This window comes from Sphaeramia orbicularis, chromosome 18, assembly GCF_902148855.1.
Source record: "Sphaeramia orbicularis chromosome 18, fSphaOr1.1, whole genome shotgun sequence".
Classification (NCBI taxonomy): Eukaryota; Metazoa; Chordata; class Actinopteri; order Kurtiformes; family Apogonidae; genus Sphaeramia; species Sphaeramia orbicularis.
In genome coordinates this window covers 15,446,766-15,460,666 of record NC_043974.1, presented here as the reverse complement: position 1 = coordinate 15,460,666, position 13,901 = coordinate 15,446,766, and the positions used below count along the sequence as shown (strand labels likewise).

The 13,901-nt window shown below is 35.6% G+C and overlaps 1 protein-coding gene across 4 annotated transcripts in view; it reads right to left on the bottom strand.

Annotated features, from left to right (window-relative positions):
* Positions 1-1,296: 1,296 nt before the first annotated feature.
* The window catches only part of peli3 (pellino E3 ubiquitin protein ligase family member 3), an 88,958-nt gene continuing 76,353 nt past the window's right edge, over positions 1,297-13,901 (bottom strand). For all 4 annotated transcript variants that reach the window (XM_030162824.1, XM_030162826.1, XM_030162825.1 and 1 more), the window contains exons 6-7: positions 9,738-9,926; positions 1,297-2,140 (exon numbers count right to left, since the gene is read on the bottom strand). In XM_030162824.1, coding sequence (XP_030018684.1) covers positions 1,541-2,140; positions 9,738-9,926 — 789 coding nt within the window. In that variant the 3' untranslated portion in view covers positions 1,297-1,540. The remainder of the gene's footprint in view (positions 2,141-9,737; positions 9,927-13,901) is intronic.

Here is a 13,901-nt window from a genome sequence, read left to right as displayed (position 1 = left end):
ACAGACAGACTTACAGATTCATGATACTGAGGATATGACTGAGGTTTGACAGATTTGATGAAAAATTGGTCACGAAAGTCTCCAGCACCTTTAAATGAAAAGAATCAAGAACATTAATAAAGCAATGATACTGAGTATAATTTAGTGCTGGGCAGTGATTAAAAATTTTAATCGCAATTAATCACGTGGATTTCTGTGATTAATCATGATTAATCGCATAGTTATATAGTGGCGGGTTGGGGGTGGGGTGGGTGGGGGTGCAGCATCAACAGCATGTATTGCCTTTAAGTGATATTTCAGACTGGAAGTACTCCGGTGATTAAAATAATTCCACATTGCAGTGCTTCCAAACAACTGTGTCCTTCTCAACCCCACCATCTGAAGACATTTAAAATGAAAATGTTCATGGAAAAGACCTGTATTTTTCTCCATGTTTATGTCCCCACCAGTTTATTTCTGGTTGTGAGTGAATGACAGGAGTCTTAAGCCCACCCCTAATGCTGTCATTGGTTGAAACCTACGTGTATTCACAGAGCGAGAGCAACGGACTTTCAAAATATATGCTCAGTTGTTAAAAGCAAGCAAAGGGGGTCCTCTAGTGGTCGGAATAAGTTGCACTAACGTTTGTTTTGTCCTTGCGGTGTTCCCGTAGCCAGTTCGGACATAAGAAGAAACTAACAGACACGTTTCTTTCACTCTGTTTGTATGACCTGAGAAACGTTTGCCTGTGAGTATTTTATGTTCAGTTGTTGTAAGAATGAATAGTATCAAATATCTCTGATGTGAACCTTTGTTGCTGGATAAAAAGACGTTGCAAATCTTAAGTTAATCTGTACATGCTAATCGTTAGTGTGTCTATGGATTTTCCCATTCAAGTTAGCATCAAGCTAGCGATCTTTTTCCCATTCATTTAAATGTATAATGCCATGTAAATGTACTAAGGCAATGAACAGAACTCAGACATATTTTGTTTGTATGTTGCAGTTTTACAGTGAGTCTACAGTAAAAGATTTGGAGAGAAGTTTTTGGCGTCCGGCTTTTCTTGGGAAACCTGTTGTCTATCTGCTGGGCTAATCGCTACACGCACACAAGCAGAGGCAGAAGAATATGAGTTATAATAAAACGGCATTAACGTGAGATAAAAAAAATTGTCAGCATTATTTAATGAATGCGTTAACGCGGTAATAATGCGCTAACTTGCCCAGCCCTAGTATAATTTAAAAAAGGTTAATTTTTTTATTGCTTCGACATTCTTAGATTATCTTTCAACGGCAACAAACCATCATGGCACATGTGTTCATTTCAACACAATTTATTTACATTCTCTCCATACACATCATATTTCATTTGAAGCCTTGGCGTCTACTATTGCATGTTGCTTTCAGTCCGTCCTTTCAACAGTCCTTTTCCTGTTCTTCAGCAATCAGTGCGTTCTCCGTCAGCCCAGACTCGAGTGTTCACATTTTTGTTCTAGCACAGTCTTTAATCAGCTCCGTCCACACCGCGTTCCTCTGAGTGCTTCTTCCGACGGGTGGGGGCTTCAGTCGACGGGGCCCTGGAAGATGAGTTTGATGTGGCCCTGCTCCCCCGTCAACCAGGTGCCACAGAAGGGGCAGGCAGCGTGAAAGGCATGGGTGCCGTGTGGTAACGGGATCTGGCTCCAGCCCACCACTGTCTTTTCTGAGCATACGTGACCACAGGGGCAGAACGCGTGAGTGGGTGGCCCGGCGTCCAGGTACAACCCCCCCTCACAGCCCAGCCACAGCGGCACATAAGGGCCCACTCTCCGGCACATGGGACACTCCCTCTCCCCAGTGCTGGCCGGCGCCGTCCCCCCAGGACCGGCGGGGCCTTTCTCCTTGCGGTAACCCCAGTTGTGGTATCCGTGTACGTGACCGCAGTTGACGTAAACCCAGGGTTGCTTCTTGTCGACGATCTCGCGCTGGGCCAGACTGGGGAAGGCCAGGGTGTTGAAGCCCACCGGACACTGGGGCCGGGCCGCGTTCAGCTCCTGGCGAAGGGACTCCAGCTGTTTGAGGGTGGGGGTGTGGCGCAGCCCAGCAGGGGTCCTCCACAGCAGGGTGGCTCCACATAGATCGATGAGGGATCCGTCCTGGAGGGTGTTTGACTCATTCTCAACCTGAAGCAGAAAATAGAAGAAGAAGAAGAAGGAGAAGAAGAAGAAGAAGTAGGAGGGGTCAGACTGAGCTGTTTATCAAAGTGGAACTGGTCCATTCAAAACCACAGAATCTTCCAGTACTCCCTCTTTGTACCACCACAGGATGGCACTGTGCTCATCTAATTAAGGCTTAGAGCAGTGTTTTTCAACCTAGGGGTTGGGACCCCATGTGGGGTCGCCTGGAATTCAAATGGGGTCACCTGAAATTTTTAGTGATTGATAAAAAAAAAAAAAAAAAAAAAGTATTAACCCTCCAGTATCCCGTCCACCAAGGCCCTTACTAAGCACCAACTGTGCCTTTTTGGCACACTTGTGGAATAATGTCAAAAAATTTTTCATACTGTTTGTTTTTAATTCTTTTACACTTTTTTCTATTTTATCAGCTTGAGCCGTGAATTAAAAATACCAAATACTCAATAATTGTCACATTTTTTAACCCTTTAAATGCCGTGTTTATAATGTAAACTAACTTTTTTTTTTTTTGGATGCAAAAAACACAAAAAATATATATATTTTTCAATATACTACATAAAAAGTGGATCACATATTATTTGATTTTTGCAGCCTGGTATATGTCGATGATTAACTCCAACATTGGTTAATTTGCATTATTATTTTTGGCACTATGTCAAATGTTCAAAAATACTAGCATCTGTCACCAAGTGTGTCAAAAAGGCACACCTATAAATCAAACTATTGAATATTATATATAGATTTATTTTTCTGCTCTAATTTGACTTTATTTTTGTAAATCCAGGTCAGCCCTGATCATACATATCAAATGGAAGAAATAGTGCGTTTTAGGCACACTTGGGAGACAGATGCTAGTCTTGTAATTTTCTTTTGTTTACAATGTGCACATTTTAGTTGGTGGCCAGAATTTTAAAGATCATGCAAAAATGAACAACTTTTGAATTCTAACCTTATTTAAACTGTGAAAAATAATATGAAGTTTTTTAAAATGAAGTGCAAAATGTGCCTAAAAGGCGCACCCAGATACCGGAGGGTTCATAAAAAATATATGGTGAGTTGACAGAGACAATCCCAATCCATAAAAGACAAACTGTGAAGCTGAAACTGAAGCACTGTGGTTCTGTTTATCTGTCAAATGTTCATTGTGGTCAGTTTCAGATGCTGCAGCTCTTTCATAATTCATAGTTTGAGTTCTTGTTTGTTCAGTATTAACTGTCAGCCTTGTAAATCACAGCTGGACTGACTGTACATATCCTGACCAAGGAAAATAAAATTCTCACTTTGTGCAGTAATCTACACCTGGCTTTACTGCCTCCGTCCATAATAATATACATTATATAGACTAAATGTCGTCTAAAATTAACGTTTATTTGCAACCAAGGTTCTAATAGTTTTGGATTTTTCATTATAGTTTAGTTTTATTTAATTTTGACTTTTTTTTTCTCTAATTCAGTTAGTTTTAATTAGTTTTTAGAGCAGGTTTCCTAGTTTTTATTAATTTTCATTTTTTTTCTAAATGCTTATTTTTTACTTTAGTTGTAGTATTAATTTTAGTTTCTTTACATCTTTTATCTTCTTTTCTGTCGTATTCAAATAAATCCCAGACAGGACTCTACTGTTTTCTCCCAACTTTAGTCTCCATGTTTCCAGGTAGAGTGGGGACCAGAAGACGACTGGAAACCACAAGTGATGACAAGTGACAGACCGTCAAGTGAGCTAGAGCGAAATAAATCGCTTTCGTATCAATCTGACATTGACAAAGACAAAAACAAATGGAATTTTATCCATAATTTTTATCCATTTTTGTTAGTTTTGTAAGCACACAATACAGTTTCAGTTAGTTATCGTTTTTTCTTTTAATTATAGTTTTTATTTAATGTTTTTTCAATTCTAGTTTTCATCATTTTGTTAGTTTTCGTTAACGATAATAACCTTGTTTGCAACATAGTATAGCAAACTATTACATGACCAAAAACAAATTAATTTTTTTATTTTTTTTTTTTAAAAGTCTCCATTTTGAATGTCTGGGGTCGCCAAAAATTTGTGATGTTAAAATGGGGTCACAAGACAAAAAAGGTTGGGAACCACTGGCTTAGAGAGTTGCATCTTACGTTCCCTGAAATGATATCAGATCTTATTTATATCTAGTAGCTCCACCACATGATCCAGTCATTACATAAATTCCCTCTGCGCTCCAAACAAGTGTTTACATGTTCCATCTTTGTAACGTTTCCGTTTCACTGAGCAGAATACAATCAGGGACATTACTGTTTGTGTGGTTCAGCTCTACTAAAAATCTGAGATTCAAAGGCAGATCCTACATGCAGGACTGGTGAAATAACCAACTGGGATCTAATTTGCAAATTTAGCTTTTTAAGTTCAAAGTGAAAACGTGAAGTCGTCAAAGCAAATACAGATCACACTCTTCAACACGTTCTAACAAACCACAGAAGCTGAGAGACTAGATCAGGGGTCTACAGCAGTGGTGTAGTCCAGGGTATACAGGGGTACATGGAGTATATCCACTTATTTTTCAGTCTTCATTGCGTTTATCCACTTCTAAATCCCCCTGATGTGCACCATTCAGCAGTATCTGAGCCAAATTACCCATCTTTTTCCCTGGGATGGTGAAGCCATGACCCGCCCTACTCTACTTCTAACTGGCTTGTACTCGGTGCCTTCACTGTTTCGATTGGTTAACTTTAGGCAGGGGTGTCAAACTCGTGTTAGTTCAGGGGCCACATACAACCCAATATGACCTGCAGTGGGCCGGATGATTAAAATAATAACACAATAATACAAAAATAATAACAATTCTAAAATTTGTATGTCTAATTTCTATGTTTTAGAGTGAAAAAAATAAAATTATATTATCAAATTTTTTACATCCTTTAAAAAAATGTGGAAAAACATGAACAACCACGACCAAAATGAAATTTATTAAGAAAAAAAGTGCGATTTAAAAAATTTATGCCATTATTTGGCCTCAGCTTCTCATTTTCACATGTTCATTACAATGTACAGATCACAGTGGATCTACAAATACACAAACATTTAATAACAGACAGAATAATGGTACAATTACAGTTAATTCTCTTAAGACATTTCAGGTTGTTCATATTTGTTCAGGTTTTCACATTTTTTGTAAAAGGCTAGTCTGTAAATGTTAAAATTTTTGTGTAATTTTACTTTTTTTTTTTTTACACTAAAACAAAGAGAACATTTTGTGGTTTTCATTATTTATAGTTTATTATGACAGTATTTTACTGGTCTGACCCACTTTAGACGGAACTGACCTAAAATTATTTCGACATCCTTGATTGTTAATATCTTCAGTGTAATTTTTGTGTTTCACTAATTCATCCCATGGGCCGGACTGGACCCACTGGCGGGCCGCATGTTTGACGCATGTTTAAGGCATGAGGACTGATGAGCCAATCAGAGGCAGAGTAGGGCGGGTTATGCCAAGGAGAATATTGTTAACTAGTGCTGGCCACCAACTGTAGGAGTAGGCTAACATTATGAAAGGATAACATTATGAACGGCTAACATTATGAAAGGCTAACGTTATGAAAGGCTAACGTTATGAAAGGCTAACGTTCTCCTATGTTTGCCTCATGTTGAATACATTTCCATTCATGCAGCTGCTTGTGTGAGCAGTAAAACCTACAAACTGCTCCTGATCAAGTCATGATCATTTTATAATAGTGAAAAAATGCTACTGATGGATTTTTGGGTAAATTAAATAGAATAGTCTGACATGTCACTGTTTCTTAACCCTTTCATGCATAGTGGACATTACAGTGGACAGTTATTCTCCAGCTGTTCTCTTGTATATTCATGGGTTTTGTTGTTTTAGTTCCATATCAGACAACACAGTGGACACTTATGCCTCATCCCAAATACTGCACTTCATACAATTACTGTAACGTTGCTGCTCTTGATAAACCTGATCTGCAGTAACATGTTTTAGTGTAAATCAATTGCTAATTGTTATTAGACTATAATTAACAGTTTTCTGAAACAATTTTTTATTTTTTTTTGGCATATCCTCCTGAGACCCAAATGCATTGTGTCCTCTGTAGGGGTCAAAAGTTTGACAGTTTTATTTTAAAAAGTGCTGTGCATTGCGAATGACATTCCATTAAAAAAAAAAAAAAATTATCAATAAATAAATAAAAATAATTTTTAAAATGTATCTGAAAAAACTGTTGCATTATGCAGTTTCCAATCAAGACAATTTTTTAATGTAAAAAAGCTACAACTGTCAATTTCCTGGGTCTCAGGAGGATATTATCTCCATGAAATGAGTAATAACTAATGTTAGAGTATGATGAAATGTGAGAAAACAGTAGCAATTTAGCAATTAGTGGCATTAAAAATGTTTTTGTTTCATAGTTTTCACACAGTATATCACTATCTGATGATGATTTTTTTTAAAAATGTTTCTTTGCTTCAAAACTTAAATGTATTGTTTCCAGCTGAGTGGACATTTTTGTAACTCATGAAAAATAGGTTCATTAAAAAAAAAAAAAAAAAAAAAAAATCAATTGCATTGTTTTTTTTCATGCCTAAAGAAGAATGAAAACACTCCAGAAAAAAATATTGACTAAGGTTCTCATAATTCATGCATGAAAGGGTTAAACAGTGTTTTTCTGGACTACTTGAAAAAAAAAAAAAAAAAAGAAGCCAAAAATTGAGAGTATACCCACTTCTCCAGGGACCACTACACCTTTGTCTGTACCTATGGCTCCCTCCTGAGCCAAACGTGGCTCTTTAGTCTCTCTCTATGCGCCCCCTCCCCCTTGTCAAAAAACATAAGGAGCATTTGGAAATGAACTAAATGAAACATTGTTCATCTGCAAAAATGCAGACTATACACAGAGTAAAACAATTTTTTGACAGCATATAAACCAAAATATATGTCATACTACATTATTTTCTTGCCAGATTTAATAAAGATACTCAGTTTGCATTTGTTCATAATTTGGCTGTTTAAAAGTCAGCCCATATACATGGAAGTTGAGCTTTTTATCTATTATATAATGTGATTTTGTTTTGGAAATAGTGTACATCATTAGAAAATTTTACAAATCTTGAATGGTTTTTTTTTGTTATTATTATTATTGTAGTTGTATAATTTCATAAATGCACCAAACATTGCATTACTGTAGCGGAAATACAAAATTAAATAACAAACTAATCACAAATACAGAAGAACAGCCCCCTCATGGAAAAATGTAAATGCATTTAATATTGTTTTTTAACAGCTCCAGTCACATTTTTTCGTCTTTTTCGAGTCAAAAATGGCTCTTTAGATTGTAAAGCTTGCAGATCCCTGGACTAGACTAATGATTAGTTACTTCATTTTACTTTTATTTTTACTTTTTTTTTGTAGAAGATGGAAAATAAATTACCCTTGAGGATAAGTAACATTGATTTGTACATGTGTCTGTATCTTTAACCCATAAAGACTCAAATATCCATTGGTAACCAAACGTATCTACTGATCAAAACTGTTTAATACCTGTTGATCCACTATTCCTATCAATAGCCCTGATTAAAAAAAAAAAAATTATCTTAACATTTCAGAAACATTCATCACGCTTTGACACTAAGTAATCATTTTGAATAACAAGTAACCACCCAGTAGAAAAATCAGCCTTTAACCTTAAAAGAAATATTGATTTGACATTTATCATAATAATTATTGACAACAAGCTACATGAATATTTCATTTCATAATATTTCAAATCAATGGGAGGGAGAAGTCCTACAGGCTACTGGTCTGTACTAATCCTGTTGTACAATCTCAATCATAGTGCACTCTCAAAAGTACAGGTACCAGCTTATACTTAAAAGGGTGCAAATGCTTGTCACTGGGGGTGTACTTTTTTGAGAGACATTTCTGTACCCTTTCGAAATGGTCCATTTTTGTACCTTAAGTACTTTACAAAGAAAGAAAACTCTCGTATAGTTGATAATGCCATGATGTTTAAAGTTTGAACCGGTGGCCTAACTGAGAAAAAAACAAAAAAACAAAAACGGCATAGGCAAGAGACGACATCAAGACATGGAGGTGTGAATGAAAACTTGATAAAACAGAGATTATGGCAATAATCAGAGGTTCTAATAAGATAAATAAATTATTAGGCTATTATCATTGAGCTAACTGGGCTATTAAATTAAAACACCAATTATTATTAAATATAATATAGAGTAATTACAGTATGATATATAATAAACAATGCGCTAAGCCTAATGTTTGAACTATAATTAGGCCTACTGTTCAGTTCTCCTAGCCTGTAGACCAGGAGTGTCAAACTCATTTTAGTTCAGGGGCCATATTCAGCTAAATTTGATCTGCAGTGGGCCGGACCAGAAAAATAATAACATAATAACCTATAAATAATGACAACTCCAAATTTTTGTCTTTGTTTTAGTGTAAAAAAACCCCATTAAATTATAAAAATACTTACTTTAATAAACTATCAAAAAAAAAAAAAAAAAACCTGAAAAAACTGAAATTTAAATTAAAAAATGTAAGAAAATTTGGTGCAATTTTAACAATATTATTCCTCAACTTATCATTTCTCCATGTGCATTATGGATCAGATCTACAAAGACACTAAACACTGAGGAACAGGCAGAAAAATTGTTAAAATTGTGCTTAATTTTCTGTAGTCATTTCAGGTTGTTCATATTTGTTCAGGTTATTCACATTTTATTGTTACAGGATAGTTTGAAAATGTAAATATTTTCATAATTCAATGTTATTTTTGCACTAAAAAAAAGAAAAAAAATTTAAGTTGTTAATTCTAGATTTTTTTTTTTTTTTTTGGCTTAATTCAAGATTTTTTTTTTACATAACTGAAGATTTTTTTTGGCTTAATTCAAATTTTTTTTTTTTTTTTTTTTTTTTACTTAACTGAAGACTTTTTTGGCTTAATTCAAGATTTTTTTTGGCAAATTTGAGGGTTTTTTTTGGCTTAATTGAAGATTTTTTATTTTTTTTTACTTCATTGATTTTTTTTGGCTTAATTCTAGATTTTTATTTTACTTAATTGAAGAGGTTTTTTTTTTTTTTTTGCTTAATTCAAGATTTTTTCCTTATTCAAGCTAAATTTTTTTTTGCTTATTTCAATTCAAGACGGTATAATTTTTTGCACTTGTCAAAAACATCCCGGGGGCCGAACTGGACCCTTTGGCATTTGGCCCCCGGGCCGCATGTTTGACACCCCTATAGCCTATTCTCATGGTCTACACACATTTTTTAATGCTGCATGGTACCTTATAGTAGAAATTTGTACTTTACATAACTTTGGACCCTTTTTCATAGTCTAAAGGTGCAATTCTGGCCTCCTAAAGACCAATACTTTTGAGAGAACATTCTTAAAAAATGTACTTATAGGTACATAAATGTTCTGATCTCGTACCTCTATTTTTGAGAGTGTAGTTGTACTGAAACGTTAAGGTGCAAAACAAGATGAGCCGCATCATCGCCCCAGATCCAGATCCAGATCCGAGATCCAGATCCAGATCCAGATCCAGATCCAGATGACTCCTCCCCCCCTCCATCCCTTACCAGTTTTCCCCTCTGCTGGGCGGAGCGGGTCTCCCTCAGGGCAAAGACGTTGCCGCAAACTGAGATTTCCCTCCAGACACCCGGGGCTGGCTCAGATACAAACTCCCCCGCTGGGTGCATCACCAGCACGCCGTTGGTGGTCAGGCCATCCATCAAACCGTCCGACGTCCTCCATTTGGCAGCGCGCTCCTAGAGGGCAGACGTAAAGGTTAGGGGGATGATGGGGAGGCGCAGAGGGCTGATGGTGGAGGTGCATGTCAGAGGTGGCAGGAGAGGAAAAACAGCCGACGTTGCTTTTTCTGTGCTTCTATATTTAGAACAGCACAGGATGACTACTGTACTAATGCACCCACGCCTAAGAATACACTCATCTGTGAGAAGAAGAGACGACGGAGCATGAACACAAATTAGTGCTCGTGGACTCACACAATTTCTGGCAACTACAGCAAAATCTAAAATAAACTTTTAAGGACCAAGACGATGCAAAATGTATTTTTAACTCCAAAGGCATTTCTTTAACCCATAAAGACCCAAACATCCATCATCAAACAAAATGGTCTTCTGATCAGAAATAATTAACCCATAAAGACCCACTGCTACTATTAGGGGTGTGTATTGACAAGAATCCAGCGATAAGATACAAATTAGAATACCCTGTAAAACCTGAACCATTAAATCATCGACAGAAAATTCCAGTTCTTTGAAACCGGAGCCTTTATTGGTCCTTCTGAACAACCAAAATGTTTTTTTTCAAGTATCAATTTCCATGTATGAGTTTTAATTTTGTATCATATTTGATACATCAGGTCTTAATGCTCAAATATTATTTTTGAATAAACAAAACCATAGTATAACACAAACATGTCTAACAAATTGATTATTGCTTTTAAAAATTGTCAAAGTTCTGCCTCCTTCCTCATTAATGACAGTCTTGTAGTGTCACTGGAAAGGCCTCTGGTGAATGAATTCCTCCCCCCTGGTGGATTATCTGTGTATTACATGTTTCTAATTGTATACATGAGGTTTTTCAAGAAAAAAAGTTTCACACTGATCATGCAGAGGGCTTCAAAACTCATGTATCAAATATACGTTTGACGTTATAGGGTTAAGAGATATATATAAAAAAAGTAAAAATAAGAAAAAATGTTGACGTAAGATGACTTTATAGTTGTTTTTGTGTGTGTGTACATTTTTGTCTACAAGGGTTAATTTCTTTTTTTTTTTTTTTTTTTTGAGGGAAAAAAGCTTGTTATATTATCCATTGTGTCAAATCGGTAAAATTAACTAAAGCTGTCAGATGAATGTAGTGAAGTACGAACATCAACTGGAAACACTAACATTACTTAAACATACACAGGAAACAAAGCTTACTTTTCTGTCCTCACTAAAACAGAGTTTTTATTTTATTTTATTTTTTTTAATATTTCCTCATTAGCTTGTAGCTATTGTTCATTAAACTCTTTTCTGTCCAGTCAGGCATCTAATGTATACATCAGGTTTTTCAAGATAAAAAATATCACACTGATCATGTAGAAGGCTTCAAAACCCATGTGTCAAATATGATATGTTTGTCGTTTTAGGGTTAAGGGTTGAAAAGACACAAGGAAGCTTAAATATTTATGTAGAAATTCCAGTAAGATAAGATAACACGAGCCTCATTATTAAATATTCTGAACTATAACCATCATAAAGCAAAGAATGTGGCTGGGACCAGATTTGTTTGTTCCAGTTGTCAGTATAAATGCAGTCCTAGTTGGATGGTGCAGTTACACAAGCCTGTGCCTGGCTGATGTTATTTCTCTGACTGCTGGCCTCATTGTCGGCGGTCCTGATAAATCTTGCATGGGATGAAGTCATGGCGTCATGAGAAGGGGCTATTATTGGTTTGCATGGCTGTGTGCACCTGATGTCATGTTTTAAAGCGCCCTGCCTCCAGCGCCTCCGCTGAGTCCACTGAGCCTTCAGAACATGAAACATAAGAGGACGAGTCCACCATGGACAGGAAGTAAAGGAAGGGACGGCAAAATGACTCTGCTGTAGAAGACTAGAGTCCTGCACCGTGGTAGACAGACTGCAGTACACAGCGATGTACAAGTACTCCTGCACAAGTAAAAGTCAAAGTAGAAGGAAAATAAAGCAGGTGGAACTAATGTTTTGGCCGGTGGTGGCTCGTTAATAGAGGGCACTAGGGAGCTGCCCCACCTGAAGAAGAAGATGACAAGAATCACCTAAGACAGGAGTGTCAAACTCATTTTAGTTCAGAGGCCACATTCACCCCAATATGATCTGAGGTGGAATGGACCAGTGAAATAATACCAGTGAAAAAAGGAAAATTACATTATGATAATGTTTATATCTGCATTATTTCTTTAACCCTTGTATGGTGTTTGGGTCTGTGGGACCCGTTTTCATTTTTTATCAAAAGTAAAATGATGAGTAATTATTTTTTAATGCATTTTTTCCTCTCATATCTTACAGAAGAGGATTAGGGCCACTGAAAAAAAACCCAAAACATTCATTCATTCATTTTCTGAACCCGCTTTATCCTCACTAGGGTCACGGGGGTCGCTTGGAGTCTATCCCAGCTACTTATGGGCGAAGGCGGGGTACACCCTGGACATTTCACCAGTTCATTGCAGGGCTAAAAAAAATACAATAAGGTCATATATTTATATATATATATATATATATATATATATATATATATATATATATATATATATATATATATATATATATGTATATATAATTCTGAGAAAAAAGTCAGAATTCAGAGAAAAATATCTTTAATTTAGCCCTATCAGACCAAACCAAAAAAATTACATTAATATTCATCTACTAACAAAATATAAAAAATCAGGACAATGGATGTTTTTTTCAACTTTTGCTCAAAGTTTAGACCCTAATGTTAATAAAAGTACATCAAAAGTGTATTTTAGTGCAAACTTTAGTGTTCAAACATGATGTTTAATCTTTGTGGGGTGAAATATACGCTATTAAAAATCTCCGACACGAACAATTCATTTATGCATATCATCGTCAATCCAGCCGAAAAAAAACAGGCGAGGATAAAAAATTCTAATTTCTCTTTTAGTTTGTTACAGTTTACTCAGGCATAGGAATAAATACAATATTTTAGAGAATGGGAATAGATTCTGTGAGGTCTCTAAATGTCCATAGACACCAAGAACATCCATATGAACCTTATTATTATAAGTATTATAAGTAATTCTTCATTTACTTTGGCTATGTCTTTTTAGGCGTTTTTCCCCTGAAAATATGGTCAGGGTTAAACAGGTTAAATATTTTAAAATTATTGTTCTGAGATTAAAGTCAGAATTCTGAGAAAAAAGTCAGAATTCAGACTTTTTTTTCTCAGAATAATGATAAAAAAATATATTGGACCTTAATTTGACTTTTTTTTTCAAGTGGCCCTAATCCTCTTCTGTACATATCTTGATTATATTACATTGTATTAAAAAACAAACTAAAAATGAGTAGCACTTAAATTTATAAGTGTGATCTAGCAAAGGCAAATATTAAACATATATGCTTTTTATGTTGCTTGTAATTGGGATGAAGTAAACATCTGTTTAGTTTTTAACATAAAATCATTTGATTATGTTGAATTAAATACCCACAAAAGCAGCGGGACCACCACACCCATAAACACTGGCTGAATAACACAAATCTGAACACCACACAAGGGTTAAAAATCTGAATAACATGAACAACTAGAAATGTCTTAGGAAAAACAAGTGCAGTTTTAACAATATTCTGCATCAGTTTATCAGTTTATTATTTACACATGTGCATTACAACTTACACTACAATTACAAATACACAAAACATTTAGTAACAGGTATAATATTAATAAAATTGCATTTACTTTTCTCGAGACATTTCTCGTTGTTCATATTTCCTCAGGTTATGTTGATGTATGATTTTATAGTAGTTTTCATGTGTGTACATTTTTGTCTACGAGGGTGAGTTTTTTTTTTTTGTTTGTTTTTTTGAGGGCTAAAAGCTTGTTACACTGGTCTACAAGGAAAATGCTTCCAGAATAAAAGTAATGAAATTTTACCACATGAGAGTCACTGATAAAAAAAAATCAAGTCAAAAATGCTGGTTGGCTAAACTTCCCAAGATACAGCCTTGGGTCAA